This window comes from Centroberyx gerrardi, chromosome 4 (genome assembly GCF_048128805.1).
Source record: "Centroberyx gerrardi isolate f3 chromosome 4, fCenGer3.hap1.cur.20231027, whole genome shotgun sequence".
In the NCBI taxonomy this organism is placed as follows: Eukaryota; Metazoa; Chordata; class Actinopteri; order Beryciformes; family Berycidae; genus Centroberyx; species Centroberyx gerrardi.
In genome coordinates, this window is record NC_136000.1 from 14,637,625 (window position 1) to 14,654,216 (window position 16,592).

At 42.8% G+C, this 16,592-nt stretch overlaps 1 protein-coding gene across 2 annotated transcripts in view; it reads right to left on the reverse strand.

The window, feature by feature from the left end:
- The window catches only part of otud7a (OTU deubiquitinase 7A), a 38,131-nt gene that overhangs the window by 17,589 nt on the left and 3,950 nt on the right, over positions 1–16,592 (reverse strand). Inside the window, exons 2-3 of one of the 2 annotated variants that reach the window (XM_071896480.2) lie at positions 4,036–4,162; positions 1,782–1,935 (exon numbers count right to left, since the gene is read on the reverse strand). In XM_071896480.2, the coding sequence (XP_071752581.2) occupies positions 1,782–1,866 (85 nt within the window). In that variant the 5' untranslated portion in view covers positions 1,867–1,935; positions 4,036–4,162. Of the gene's footprint in view, positions 1–1,781; positions 1,936–4,035; positions 4,163–16,592 lie in introns of those variants that run through there. The other variant, XM_071896482.2, reaches the window with a different exon arrangement.

The following is a 16,592-nucleotide window of genomic DNA, read 5'->3' on the forward strand; positions in this document are numbered from 1 at the left end:
ATACTGATATATTCATCTGCACTATACAGTATGTACATTCATTAAACCCTCCATTAGAAACACACTAGCTGCATTGAACTCCAAATTGATTCCTGTTTTCTCATTACAGGATTTTGAATTAAACCGGCTCCTTGTGTGTGTATGGGGATTTTCCCTACAGGGACAGTGGAAGTTGAGCTTAGATCATCATGCACAAGCACTCCTGTAAAATCTAACTGAATTATTTAATTACAAGAATTCATTTGGCTTTAAGCAAAAAGAAAAAAAAAAACTAAGAATATTAATCAAATTTTCTTGAGATAATTACCTTTGCTTACTGTTCATATAAAAGTAAAGGCACACCGAGACTTACAGAAAACTATATTTCCTCCACCAATGCATAAAATAGATTTCTGTTCTCCACTCTGCCTGTGCCTCAACAATAGCCAACTGTAAGTTACCTGTGAAATTTGAAAACCCCACCTTTAAGTCTAAAGAGTGGTGCCTCAGTAATGTGTTTAGACCTGTATCAATATCCTGATTCACAATGAATCTGACAATGGAGGTCAAAACACTTTGATACTATCTATGGTGCAGATTCAGTGCATAAACCCGCCTCTAGGGGGAAGCACCACATGTGCCTGTCTGTCTCTCGCTCGTCTGTCTCCTCACACCTTCCTCACTCAGACACAGGGAGGGACACAGAGCAGCTGACTGATGCTGGTCTGGAAAGCTAACGGCAGAAATAAGCAGCAGGCATTATATGACTGTAACAGGACATCCAGGCCCATCTCTGTCTTGTCTGAGTGCTCTGTCGTGTTTTGTGTCTGTTAGCCTCACTAGTATGCCCCTGTGGCTGAGTGCCAAAGGAGAACCAGAAAAAAATGAGAGAGAGAGAGAGAGAGAGAGAGAGAGAGAGAGAGAGAGAGAGAGAGAGAGAGAGAGAGAGAGAGAGAGAGACGCCCAACACTTTCATTCATCTGTCAGGCCAGACGCAGGGTGCAAACTATACGCACAAAGACACGGAGATACGAGGACAAGCACGTACTGCACCACTCCCACAAACACTCTGTGAGGATTTCATATCCTAATGGAAGGCTGATTAGTGTGAAAAGGCTTCAGTGGCACATCCCAGTAAAGTAAACAACACTGCATCTGCATTCAAAGGTTACAATACTGTCTATGAGAATATTTTTTTTACTGCAGTTTGACTAGATCCTGGAATCCACATGCTCTTGGTCAACATGAAACATATAAATGCTGTGCAGTTCTTACTGCACATGTGCCCTTGGGGAAAAAAATGAAAAAATAAAACATCACTATTGTACTAACCTTAGATATTGAAGCCAATACCAATGACCATATGGGCAGTTTTTTGTTGTTGTATGCACTTTTGCTCTCCTGTTTTTTCCTGAGTGGGTACTATATGTAAGCTGTACAAGTGCCAGTAGCACTCCACTCCTCAATGAGTTCCAATGAATGGGCACAAAGCTCACCCTGGGGAGTGCACTCGTAAAACCGTCACACTGGCCTCTAAATCAGCAGGCTGGCTCGTTGCTGCAGGCCCCTCTCCTCTCCTCTCCTCCCCTCCTTCCTTTCCTTTCTTTTCCTTCCCTTTCCTCTCCTGTCCTTTCCTCTCCTCTCGTCTCCTCTGCTCGGTTGAGCACAGCCGCAGCACAACAGGGAGCAGGTGATCAAAATAGAAATTCCCAAATATCGCAGCCTAAACTGAGTCTTCTGCACAGTGTTTTGGCCTAGAGTCTCCAGTCTTGGAGACATAAGGGCAGCGCCATGTGTCTTACCTTCCAGCAGGTCTCTAGCCAGACCCGGTTCTGCCCCCGTGGACCGAACAAAGTCTGACAGGACCGCGTCCATGTCCAGAGTCATGTGATCATGTGTGTGCGCTGCCCAGGGTGCAGCGGTGGCCTTGGTGGACGCCAGCCTTCACGTTCTCATCTGGAGAGGCAGAAAGTAGAAACACAAAAGGTCTTACACACAGCGTCTTAAATACATTTCAGCCACCAGTGTCCATCACTCACGAACCCCTATTAGAAAATAATTACCTGATTAAATCACACTTCTTATTTACATCCTTGCCAGCAGTCTCAGTCTGCTTCTACTGATGTGTAATGCATCATAGTACTCATACTTGAACGTACTGTGAATTGCACTCCACTCCCACTGCTCCTCCCAGCTCTTGCTAATGGTCATAACATAGTATCTAGCAGCGCAGATGTAATATCAACAACACAGAGGCCTTATCCAGGACACACCTGCCTATCCCAGCAGCCTCTGGCCCATCGCCCGCGCTCATAACAACACTAACCCTCTTCCTGCCACCAAGGGTCAAACGGGGGTTGCTGGGTATGATCCAGTATCTTCAACCACATCAGCACTCTGAGCTGGACTGAAAGGAAAGATGACTCACTGTTGTCGTGCAGCAGTGGTCGAAGGAGTGCGATGTTCTTTATTATGTCCTAGCTGGAGAACATGTTTACATCATGGCTACATAGCACTCGGACTCTAATGATCAACATGCATCGCCTCGCTGCAAGGTCATAAACAACACTTCCAAGGCGCGCTCGCACATTCACTCCCTCGGCCCGGGGAATGCGGGAGTATAGGCATAGCTTCCATTCCACTTGAGGCTGCGTGGGTGTCAGAGGAGCGGCGCTCACAGCATTGTCAGTGAAGAAACAAACACCCACAGGTTTACAGCGCTGACACCGGGCCTCTGTGTGCGGACCAGCGGTTTGAAGGCTGACCATTCCTTGGCTTTGACCCAGGAGTGAGAGCAGCGCTGGAAACGGCCAGATACCCGGCCCATGGCTCTGAGCAGTGAGCAGGGGAGAGAGCCTAACTCTTAGCAGCAGTTCCACGTGACGTGACTGTCCATCAGGTTTTGACTCACTGCAGTGAATGGACAGACGAGAGTTGACGCAAAACAAATGCTGCTGTCTGAGTCTAAAAGTCTAAAAGGCTAAAAGAATGTTAATGGATTAGTCTGTCGTGTTTACAGCTTCTCATAAAAGGGTGAACAGGTCATCATGGTACATCTTTATAAACCATGGCCGAATCTGATGCAGTCTCGGATTTGAATTAGTGAGCACAGATTATCTCCACACAAAATTAAGGACACATATTAAAAAAAAAAAAAACCTTTCCACACAACACAGCTGAGCACTGCTTGATCCTTGGCATCAGAGAGAAAATATCTTTGTTCAAGATCCACCAACTTTAGTCTTTATCATATGCATTATTTATGAGTCAAAGCTGCACTTAAGCTGTAGTTTAGCTGACCTAGTTACTGTCAGCCATTTGCATTGTGTTGCATGTGCATTATTGTACTGAGAGAGTTTCGCCCCATGCAAGCTAGAGGAAACACCGGCCAGTCAGCTCCAGCCAATAATGCAACCAATGTCGATCAGGGCCTTTGAGTGAGACCATGAGATTATGGGTGCTGCACACCATGTCAGATCAAAGGTGACATTATCTCAGAAGTGTGAAGGATTTAGTAGTTAAATGGTTGGCATAAAGACAACTTCAGTATAGGGAATGAATGCCAGTCTAGTCGCCGTTCTTTGAGGACCTCCGAGACAAAATACGTGTGCATCATTAAGCTTTCTCTTGGGGAAGACACTTGACACTGAACAGAATAATAGGCTGACCATGAAGTGAGAATCATGATATTGCTTTGCAGAGCAAAAAGCAATGAGTCTAATGGTGAGGAGAGAGACGTGGAAACAGCTGAATATTATAAGTCATGACCTCATCTTTTCCTCTGAGAACAACACTATTCAGACCATTTTTCCCTATGGGAGGTCATTATGAATCATCCTACTGCATGTTTTTCTGTCTGATGTAAAACACCATGTGGGCCAAAGAAACAGGGGACTGTCCAGTTTAGTGATTAATCATAATGAGCAAATTGTATATTTGTCAAACTTTACAACAGTAAACTAAAAAAGCCTATTTTTTGCTATCAGTGACAATAGAGGCTTCTGATTCAGGTTTTTCTGTGTTAGTTATTCATGGAGGGAAACATATCAAACATACTTTCTGTATTTTCACTGAGGGTTGATGAGCCATCTGATGACCATGGGACTGTCAGGACCAGACGCAGCTCTAGTCCATGGCTTCAGTGGCAGCAGACAGAAGGAAGACACTGGGGATGCAGGGAACCCTGAAACACACACACACACACACACACACATACGTTGGAAGCAGAAAGTTACGGCCCTTAGTTCTGACTGGCTGAGTTCAGTTTAAAGCCGTTGTAAAACACCCAATAAACACCTGTGACCACTTTGTCTAGCAACTGTTCAAGAACTACACTTGAACAGATGTTTAGCAGAAGAATGACATTTCATTATTATAGATTAAAAATCAAAGATTAATTGGACATTTGCCTTGCATTTGACTTTCTTTTTTAATGATGATTTTTTAATCACTTGACAGCACGCTTTAGTGCTCACTCTGCACTGCGCCGAACAACGCCTCTCAGGCAGCTGTTGTAAAAACACAGTAAAGCAAAACCTCTTTTGGCTTATTGCTTAATTTGATTCATAAGGGAAACATGATTACTTTATTACAAGTAAAATAAATTGTTTGCTATGTTGACATAGGTCTACTCCAGCAGTCGTAAACCAATCTGCCACTGACTTATCCATGCTGCACAATGACACCTGCAATGACAGTTTCAGGTTGATTTCTAGTTGCTCAAAAACATTTCCTCAAACCTGGGAACTAGGAACTAGCAGTTCATCTGGTAAGAGTTTTTTTTTTTATTTCTAAACTCCCTGCTTTCTGAAGTTGTTTCCTGTGGCATCAACATCATTTCAGCTTCATCCTAAGACGCAGGTATATGTGACTCCACCGTCATGGTTAAGAAACTGCAGTGCTAGGCGGCTAGCTTCACGATTTCTGCAGTTATGTAACAGAGTAACATGTGACTATAGAGTGTGTAGGGACATACACACATACATGGAAATGGTGAGAGCTAATACCCAGACAAGAGTGGGCACAGAGTGTATGAGCAGGCACAGTGGAAACTCAGTGGACTTTTGGCTTTCCTCCCCTTTCGTCCGAGCATTGAGAAGTGCTGAGGAGTTAGTGTCAAAGCCGTCATAACTGGGGACTGAAATATCTTGCGGGGTCATGCATAATTCACATGAACAGCAAAAAGGTTCACATACATTTCCCCTTTTTATTTGTACAGCCTATCTCTCACAGCATCACTGACCATAGCACTTACATATCACTTTTAACAGCAGACAGATTCCTCACCTACATTGACACTACAGGTGTAAGGGGTATAGGTCATGTAGGATTAGCCAATTAGGTTTCTAATGCTTCCTAGAGAATAGCAAATCTGGCTAAATATCTGGCTGAATATTTCCTGAAAAAAAACAAAACAGGAAAGAGTCTGGGAAGCTCCTTTGATGTAGCCAACAACTTAATTTTAGTACTGTTGGGAGTTTGAATTGAGACACAGTGGATTGGTTTGTTGATATCGCTTGGCCTGTATCACTCCCACCCTCATCATCAATAGTATGGACACAACTATCACTTCTTCAACCTTCCCCACTAGACTGACATACCCTGCTGATTGTTGTAAGAGAGGCCTAGCTTGGAGGTCCACTAGTAATTAGCTTGAGAATGTATTTTATACTGGTGTCAGAGACAGACTGAAGGAGAAGAGTCCACTGTAAGCTGTATCTGTATTCTTGTGGTCTCAAGACGAGCACAGAAGTGTTAGACCACAGGGGGGAAACTGCGTCCTTGCAAGCAGCTACTATCTTATTTGCAGTCAGCGCTTTCTGCTCTCTTACCTGCTTCTGTTCAAGACGCTTTTCTAACAGACTGCTGAGGAGGAGGCCATATCTGGCATTAGTAACTTAGTCTGAACTGTGTTTTCTCCTTATTGTATTCACACAGACACACACACACACACACACACACACACACAGACACACTCAAACACAAACACACACTGCATTGTTTACTTCCATGGTCCATTGACCCCAGAGCATTCTGCCCACAGTCCCTCCATATTTACGAGGACACGTTTGTAGACAGTAAAAAACAGAGAGAGACGGAGAACTCATCTCTTAATCATCTGCCTGCACAAACACAGGACTGCTGACTTCTCCTCCAGCATCACTACACACAACAGCAACGGTCCGCAGACACTGCAGCTCTTCAGTATGGAATCCAGGAGCCTCAAATATGAATTATTTGTTAATTGTATCCGAGTTTCCATCAGATGATCCCTTCTGCCTCAGATATGATATAAATAAATGAAAATTCCAGCTATCTAATTTTTGTAAACCCAGATGTTGCCATGAAGATACATTTTTAATATATAACAACTATAATTTGGATGCAAAAAAAAAACAAAAAGCAAAAACAATTGTGCATGAGAGCTTATTATAAAAGAGTCCCCAGGGCTACTTGGTCTACCTTGCTGAGAACAGTACATTGCTGATATTTATAATTTAGCCTAAGTATCAAAAAGCAAGCAGCACTTATATCAGGTGAAGAGGAACTATAGTATGTGTACATGTGTATATGTATGTATATTTGTGTATTTACATGCTCTTATTTTCTTACTATTTGACCTGCCCTGGTATGAACTGTGCTATATAAGTAAAATTCGACTTGACTGGACTATTTAACGTGTGATGTGTATTTAACGACAACTGTTAGCACTACACCGAGTCCTACAGCACGCAACATTATAAATTCAACTAGTCAATCAAGTTTCACATGTAGACTTGTGAAAAACAGGAAATTACAACCCATAGTGCACACAAGCACAATAAGCCTGTGTGAATTCTTCAGTTCAGGTGTTTTACCGATTCTGAAATGTCTCGTGTGAATAAGGGCTGTGGGAAATATCACTTTATTAGCATATTTTTGGTTTTCTAAGGAGAAACTTCTCTTGTAAACTTTGTCCAAATGAATAAATAGAACTTACTTGCAAGAGTTGATGGCAAAGAGTGGTTTTCAGCTCTATCTGTGTGAGAAATACCTTGATAATTATATGCAAAGCCAGCCTACATACATGCATGCTAATACAGCAGCTCCTCAAACTCCACCCACCGCTTCCTTTTCAATAAAATACCATTTGGACTTTTATTACATCCAACCCACCAGTAGAGAGAGAGAAAAAAAGTGTGAAATGTCCTATTGTAACAGAAAATACAAAAGACTTCATAATGACAACTTGCAGACATCTGTTGTTTTGCAGCCTTTACATAGTACATTGCTGTGGTCGCCTTTCCCCAAGGAAAGTTCTGATTCACTTTACATAACACTGCTCACTACTGAGTGTCACGTTTTCTGTAGCCAGATCGCTCTGTATGTGCAGAGGTTAGGAAGGTGAATCTCCTCCTCTCCACAGCTTACTGCAAAGAGCTACAGTAGAAGAAAAAACAGCGGAGTGGAGAGTTGGTTCTCCATAAACATAAAAAAAATAATAAACTGAGAGCCAGAAAAAGAGATATGACCACTCGTCCACTTCCGGCTTCATGTGACAATGCTATGTCTGCACACTGGTTACTGTTAAGTCAGAGCAAATAATAAATAACATTCAATGGTGTCCAGGTATAGGAATTATTAGATTAATAGTATGTGGAGAACTGGCCAGATTTCCATTGTTAAGATCAATTTCATCTTGCAATCAACCAATAATTCTTATACTTGGACACAACTGAATGTTTTCCACTGAAATTTTTGTTAATATCCAGTAATATGTGGAAAACTGCTGTAAGAGACTATTTTTTTCCATAGTGTACATGTACCCATTGTTCAGTGATAGGACGGGTTGTAGCTGAGACAATTGTCTCCATAGTGAGCGGTGAGCGCCCACATGCGAGGAAGATACACAGCAGGTGGGAGGTGCACATACTGTACAATCTCCAAACACTTCTACTCTACTCTTTGCACTACATCTTCTCCATTACTGGAAAGTGGCTGGAAATGCTATGCATGTCTACCGTAGGTTATATACTATATATATATATATAGTACATCAGCGTACACTTGAGTGCTCTAATTGGACTGCATGCAATGAAATATTGTTGCCTTAAAGGAAAAATCCACCTTTGGATACCTTTACACTTTTAAATATCACCAATTTGTGATGTTCAGTGCAATCCAGCAGTGTTATAATTTACTTTTTTGGTGTACCCACTTTCCCTCAACCTGCCTCGTCTACTCCTTCAGTCAGTGATTTCCTACGTTTCCCACAATTCCTTTCAACAACTCCCAGAGAACACGCATGACCTTGTTGCTTTCAATCAAAGGTGGGCGTATGGGCATATTTTATATTTCTAGCCAACTAGTTCATAACCATTGGGGCGTGTCTGATTGTCACCGCACTCCTTTGTCAAAGTGCAACGTGTCTTGTGGCTGCATTGCATTATGGTCTATTGAGGCCACTGTCCACTGGTGGAGAAATTGGTATCTTCTAAGATGGATTTCTCCCTGCATGATTGTTGAACGTCGGTGCAAAATATGAGTCAAGTTGAAAAATAGTGTCCTATTAAACTCCATTGTATAGCTGTGCTGGAAATAACTTGATGTGATGTCACATCGTCTATGCTTGGCCAGTTACCAATGAGAATATGAAAAATACACCACCAAATCCAGGAATTCAAAGTACATCGCCAATAGCTGTTTTTTTTAGCAGTTCTAAACCGATATTTAGAATCAGCTAACTCACCTTCAACAATCAATTTTTGTTTTCTTATTCAAATGAAACCCCTTACTGTAAGAGGCTAAAAGGCATTCGATGGCTTATAATTTCTGAAATACAATGATGCTTGTGTCACGTACCAAACTCTAGCATAGGCTGGAGAAAATTAAAGAAATGTGGGAGTCACTCTTAAATAAGATTGACCACTTAGCCAAAAACTATTTTGTTTTATATTATGTTATATTTAGAAAACACATATCAAAGTGTAATCTTATTTAGTCTGAGACAGAGGAGAAAAAGGTCTTCCTTGTATAAAAGAAAGGTTTAACAAGACTAAAAGTCTAACAGCCCCGCAACGTTTAATTTTGTGGAAGCGTCTCTGCCGGGAGTCTCCCGCTTGACAGTCTGCAATCTAACTCCCTGCGGGCCACGTGACCCATAAAGTGGTGAACAGAGGGACCGACCCACCGACCGACCCGCCGACAATACCACTCATAGAGCCCCTGCTGTCGCGGGGCTAAAAATGAAAATGACTTCCCTTCAGGTGGAAAAATTGCACTTGAAAGTAATTTCCACTGCCGAGTTTGAAGAGGAAAGATGTGAAAATACAGGCATGTGATAGCATAAAAATATTGTGGTTCTCACAATTTAAGGATTTCAAGAAATCAAGAGATGGACTGAAGATAATTCAAACATGCAGAAAGAATCTGGCTGGTATTTTATCTTAAGCGATATATAAACGAGATAAACAAGAAATGTGGATTTTTATGTCATAAGACAGATATTATTTATATCATTATACTTTAAGTTTTGATTTTTTTTAAAGTTTTTGAATATTCTCTGATCAATTATCAATCAGGAGGGTTTAGTTGGGCAAGGAAGCCCTGGCACATTGTAGCTCTCATTATTTCACAGAAAACACTGAAACACTGAAAAGGGCAAGCTTCAAGAATGAAACATGAGGCAATACAAACAGTGAAAAATCTAAAACAAAATGTCACAAACATCTCCCACTCAGTGTCTTCTCGTGCGGCACCGAACTGATCCAGAATTCTCAATAAACCCACAAACTGTCACGAGGGAGGTGTTGTGTCACACCCTGCCCTGCTGCGAAAGCAATCCCCATTTCAACTTGACAAAGTGTAAAGCTGTTTAGTCAGAGGAGTGGATGAATTGTTGCTTTTTTAAGACTGGATCTCACATCATGGGGAGCTGCTGCTGAACCTGCCAGTGGCAGACCATCTGCTGTCAGGAGAGGAGAGGAGAGGAGAGGAGAGGAGAGAGGAGAGGAGAGGAGAGGAGAGGAGAGGAGAGGAGAGGAGAGGAGAGGAGAGGAGAGACCAGCCATATCTTCATTAGGCTCAACATTTTGGGTGTAGGCTGTCATGCTTGTGGCAAAGTAAGGCTGTGCTTTTACAGAATATCAGTGTACCAGTCACACAAATCTCATTTACTGAGGTCTGGTCAAAGTGGTGTGCTACTAAACAGTTGGGGCTAATTGCTTTTCTATCGCTGCAAGCTTTCATAAAATGTGTCGTCTTTTGGCCTAGCAGCTGAAGAGGCCTCTTCAGACGTTTGCGTAATGCCATATGTAGCAATAAGAGGCAAAATACAATATTAAACAAAGCTTATAAATAAGTCAGTTTATCTCTGTGACTCGGCACTCTAACACTTCCAGTCTCAGTGGCTGATTCAATGCATCCTGCATATGGAGGGCTGCCTCACCCCACAGCTCCCGAGCAGAGCAGACAGCGCTGCTACACAGAGTCAATGCTGAGGAAACCTGAGCCCAAATTACAAAACAGCGGCGAGAGACCTGTCCGGCAAGGGTCGCACAAAAGATGTGGTCTTGCTGGTGAAAGACAAATTAGGATAACCGAACCTCCAGGAGTCTGATCCCTCCTCGGTTGGACAGAATGTTTTGGATTCTTCAAGCGCTCGCACAGAGAATAAAGTCTTATATTCTGGCTCAAACAAACAGCTCTGTCAAGCCAGCCGAGGCCTCGTCACCAGTGGGTGAGCTGAGCTGTAGTTAGTGGGGCCAAGCACAAACAGGCTGAAACTGCTGTGTCCAACACTGGTAGATAAACACTGTATGATCCCCTCCCTCTGGAGTGCACGAGTGTGTGAGTATGCAAACGTGCGTGTGCACACACAAACACTCACCATGCTTTATTACATGTTCACCACTCACTGTGCTCTCAGTGTGTTTACCCATCTCAAAGCCAACAGAGCAAGTGCTTCCACAAAGGGCTGCCAGAAACAGAAAAGACAGCTAATAAAAGATGGCATTCTCATTCAGTGCTTATTCACATGCCTGTGCACACCAAAATGTCAAGCCACCCTCTCAGTTATGGTCCGACAATGTGCTTTTCTACAGAGAAAGAAAATGCGTGTGTTTTTCCAACAGCAATGGACCCAGCTTTGACACTTTAATCTGCTAAGAGATGGAAAGCACTAAAAGCAGGCAACAGGTTTTAAACATTGTTCCATTGCTACGGCTAATGTAATTCAGCGAATAAAAACAGAAACAGAAAAAATTACGACAAAGTACAACAATGGAAATTACTGTTACATTCCACTCTGAGTAATAATATCCTTTCTGTGGAGAAGATGGAAAAACAAATTAACAAAATTCCAGGGAAACAGATCATTTCCACCTTGCATCAGTACTGAATAATCAACATAATCCATTACCTTGCTTCATAAAACAGCACACTCAAGTGGCATGGGAAATTCATGTAATGGGATATTATAATGTCTCGCCAAACTACAAACTAAGCACTTCCGCTATTTCAAAGTCCTTGCTTGAGAGCACAAGATTCAATCAGTGAATTTCAATGCAGAGTGAAAGGACCACTTGCTATTCAGCCTTCATATCAATCAGTCAGCCTCAATCTCTGTCCCTCCTCCTCCTGCAGGCACAATGGCAAGCTTGTACTTGTGGTGATTGTGTGTGTGTGTGTGTGTGTGTGTGTGTGTTTGTGTGTCTGTCTCACCAGCGCTTAGCCAGGGGTGTGTAGGGGGTATGTGTGTGTGAGAGTGAGAGTAAATGTGTGTATCTGCATGTGTGTGTGTGTGTGTGTCATCAAGGGGATATTATAGACACAGCCTGTGGAATGTATGACTGTCTCAATCAGACCCTGAAAGTACATATTCCAGAGAGGGCTCTTCACCAAGCACCAACTCATCAAGTTAAGCCATTTTGCTCCATCTCTCTCTCTCCATCTCTCTGTCTCTCTGTCTCTCTCTCTCTCTCGTCACCACCTGGGACTGTGCCGAGTCCCCCTTATCCCTCCATTATGCTCTATTCACTAGCGGGACTTTCCCTTTGCCTCCAAGTCCCATACACCGCATTTCCTTGCTGTGACCTCAAAGCACCCGGAGAGATATCAGTCAGTCTGTATGACGTCCCCTTGGAGACAGAAATGGACAGAGAAAGAGAGAGCGAAGGGGAGGGAGACAGGCAGACAGGCAGACGGAGAGACGGAGAGACGAAGAGCCAGGCAGATGGAAGGATCCTCTGTACTATGTAAACACTAACTCCTCCTGGTGGATTCAAGGCAACAGAAAGCGAGTATAATATTCCCATGTCCTGACCTCTAGACAGGGTCTGTCTCAGCTCTGTAATGAAGCCATGCACACACGTGTTCGCACATGCACACACACACACACACACACACAGAGACATACACTCTCTCTCTGTCTCTAAACCTAAAGAAGACGGGCCTCTGTGCATTGGCCCTTCACATACTGAGAGAAATATGCTGCTGGAAGCAATAATGTCACTTTACATCTCATTGCTGTGCTGCATACAGCCAGCACAGCATATGCAAAGGAATGGAGAGTTGTTGTCAATTTGCAGTAAATGCATCATCACATTAATATTTGAGGCAAATTTCAATTTACGCTGCAGTGGACAGCATGAGCGGCGTGTTCGGTATATATCTATCTGAGGGAAGCCTGTTCCTAGAAATCCTTTCAGTGGCTGTGATCAATTTAGAAGGTCAGGCTAGGTGCCAGCTGAATCTAAATTTGAATCCATCATCAGAGCAAGAAATTATACAGAAATTATACAGTAGCTTCCATACTAGTCAAAAATATGGTTTACAGGCACAAGGGCTTAAAGACGGGCTGGATATCATATCAGTTCTAAAAGAAGGGGTCAGGATTTACACAACACATATGCAATAAATCCATTTAATGAAGCAATTTTAAGACTGGTATGTCTTTAGTTTAACCTTACAGGCAATCCCTCTGTTCGAACAGAGCTGCAGCTCAGCTGTGTGCGCACCCAAACAGAGAGCTGGTCGCTGAGGGGCACAGGAGAAGAGCGTAACCCCTGAAAATGTCAGACCCTCCATAGTGGCCAATACCTCGTTTTCCTGGCTGGGTTCTTTCCAGCAGAGCGCCACAAGCTCACAGCTGTGACGAGGCAGAAGGTTCCTGGGCTTCCAGTTGGTTAGAAGATAAAGCCACAGAAATGTAAAAAACCCTGGCCTCAACAGTATGTTGTGCATATGAATTACGCACTTACCAGCCTGTGTCAGGTATATTAATTACGCGGTGAGAGGGGTGTTTCGAGGGCGGAAGCTACTCAGAAGTGACGTAAAGGAACTGCTTGCTATGTGAATATTTATCTTCTGATCCCACGTGAGATAAACAGACCTACTCGCTGAAGCCAGCTGGTGTTGCCTATTTGGGTTTGTGCTGAGGGAGGGTGTCCTGAAGAGGGTTGAACCACCAGCTACAGACACACAGCTGAGCTTCAACTCAGATGATCTATTATAGAATCCTTCGCTTACTCACACTTTCCCCGCCAGCTCAAAGCCCACATGTAGCTCAACCCTGGAACATTCCTGCCAACACATGACAGCAGATTTACTGGCTTTGTCTGTGAGAGTTATTATCATCACCTACAGCTCAATGATATTTGGGGACATATATTATTGCTTTCTGCATCCAAGCCCAGAGGATGTATATACATTAGATTGCGTAATGGATGTCTCTTGTAAAAGCACGCGTTGTTTCCATGCACACACACACACACACACACACACACACACACACAACCACATAAGCAGTTATACAGTACTTTATGTTCCCTTGTCAACCTGATTATTTCATTTTGGTACCTTTGTACAGGATGAAAAAAATAGGAAAATAGCATACAGTGCAAGGCACAATGTCTTGTCATCTAGAATCATGTACAGTGTGCTGCTTCCTCTTCTTTTAACAAGCAGCTACCATATGGGATATGCAGAAATTATTATTATTATACTCAGTTGAAACTGCATATTGTACATTTTTCCATATTCCACCAACAGAATTTCAATAGCCCCACAAAAAGAATACTATACTGTACTATAGAGAAGGATAAACACACTAGAAGAGTGTACTTTGAGTACTATTATACCTTAGATCATAAATCACACAACACCTGTATTACGGTACACTCCTTTTACACTGATTGTGTGTCTGTGCATGCACATGACTGCACACTCACGAAGGTGGAGAGGGTAATATCAAATAACCTAATTCTTAATTTAGTGTCTGCTGTATCTCCTTGCAGAAAAAAGGCGTAAAAATCTTTGGGTTTCCAAGAAAAGATCCCAGGGTTTTCTGGCTATGCAACAGGAATGTTGTGGTCTGTGGTGAGCTTTCCACTAATGGTTCAGTCCAGTCCACCACTTTTGTAGTTACCAATGACCAGAGAAACTGAATGTGTAACACTCGCCCCTCACACAACAACTACGATCGAGGTGTCCTTCAGCAAGGCACTTTGTACAGTCACTTACGGATGCTGCAGGAATAATAAAATAGTTAAAGGTAAAAGAATCTGTCTGCATCACCACAAGTACAATGCTTTTACGTAAACTAAATTGGAAACTATGCTCACATGAAAATCTATGCCACCATGCTACCTAACTAGCAAACCTTATTACAGTATATGTAGTGGCTAAAGGGCAAAGCCTATTACCTAAAACGGAAACAATTGTAAAATTCATTGAATTGGTTCATGCAGACCTTCAGTCTTTTGACATTATCACTGAGAGTGGGCTTATTGGACAGCATATGGTGAACATGGGAGCAAAGAATGGACAGTTTGATATGTGTGAAGTGCTACCCAACCTGTAAACAACCTCACAAAATGTACAGCAGATAGCTCAGGACATTAAATTAAGTTATTATTATTATTATAACTAAAGCTCGGGAACAGGACCACGCCTCAAGCACACATTCAATTTCCTGCTCCACCCTATTTAAACGCGCCTAAACCATGACCTTTTCTCTCTCTCGTAAGTCTCAGCTCTCTCATCCCTCCCCCCAACCCCTTGCTCTTCTCTCTCAGTACAGGAACCACAGGGGGATATGATGGAGCCAAGAAGACTCCCCATCAGCGAGACAGCGCCCCCACCCCGAGTCTCAATTCCCTGGTTCCTCGAGCTAACCATTGACCCCAATTCATCCGACCCCCTCGATTCATCCCTTCATCTCGACCCCTGATTCATCCCTCCACCCTCGGCCCTTGTTTCATCCCTCCATTCTCGACCCCTCTTTCCCTCAATAAACCATCTAAATACATCTCATAGTGGCGTGGTCTTTGTTAGTGAAACAAGGTAATCAACAAGGTGACGCAGACTATTGTAAAATCAGGTGCATATCCCATTCACTCCCACTACCCAGGTCCAGGAACAACCCCCAGCCACAGGGAGAGTCCCATGCCATCTGTTTTCCATCTGGGACGATGACGGACCTACTGCCGCTCCACAGCCAAGGGTCCTGGACACAGAAATCGCTGAATATTTGTCCTTTAAGTTGGACCCTCATCAGAAAACTGACCGATTTCAATTCCCTGAACTGAACAACTTGACCTGACAGGTTCTCTCCATCCCGGCTCCAGTGCGCACAGAGAGGACAGTCAGTGTGTGTGGGAAAGATGCACCATGCTTAGACCATCATAAGAGAGTGACCTTCTATTGATCCACAGACAACTTCAGAAATAGACTAAATATGTTGCAGTGATATAATAATGCTAGCAAAAATGTGTAGCCCCACAGTTCAAAAGCTTAATGATATGGTGCCTGTAGTGTAATTCATTTTGAAAGGGATTTTTGCTATTTAATGTTTCATCTTTTAATTTTACAGGCTAGTTTAATAATTTATTTTATAAGTTAATTTATTCACATAGCCTAAGGATTAATATCCTGTTATTTTGTGTATATTCTTTAGATCGGGATATTATTTTCTATTTTTTTATTTTGTGAGATAATAGTACTGTGTAGCACAATATGTTATATTCCTTTTGATTATTAATCATTTTATTTAAGCTGCACCTGCAGCCATAATCCTGTTCTTTGTCTATTTGATAGGCATTTGTCTGTAACAACTGTTGGAAACAATAACTTTTACAGTAATAGTATGATATTATCCACTCATTCTATAATGGTAGAGCAAGCCCTAAATAAGATTTTAATGGAGTGTGGGTGTTCAGGTATGGGACTAAATCTTAAGGCAGCGGGTGGGGGTCAGCAAGCAAACCTGTGGCTGTGGGTGGGAGAGGCGTACAAAAGCAGTGTGTGTGTGTGTGTGTGTGGGGGGGGGGGGGGGGGGGGGGGGGGGGGTGCAGGATGAATAAATCAAGCACGTGCAGACCTGTACCCCAACTTCTCCAGTGAGCTACTTATGAGTATGTGCAATTATATGAATGCCAATGGAGGGTGTTGCTGAAAACGAACACGTGTTCTCTGCAAACCTTCGATGAATAAATAAAGGTTACGAAATGTACTGTCCTTCCTGACCCGCAGGTTGAGTCACAGCTTCCCAGAACTCTTCCTTCCTCATCTTTTAAGTCACCAGACGGGAAAAAAAGAAGATGGGAGAAATTTTACAAGAGCCGGAAGAAAGGGCA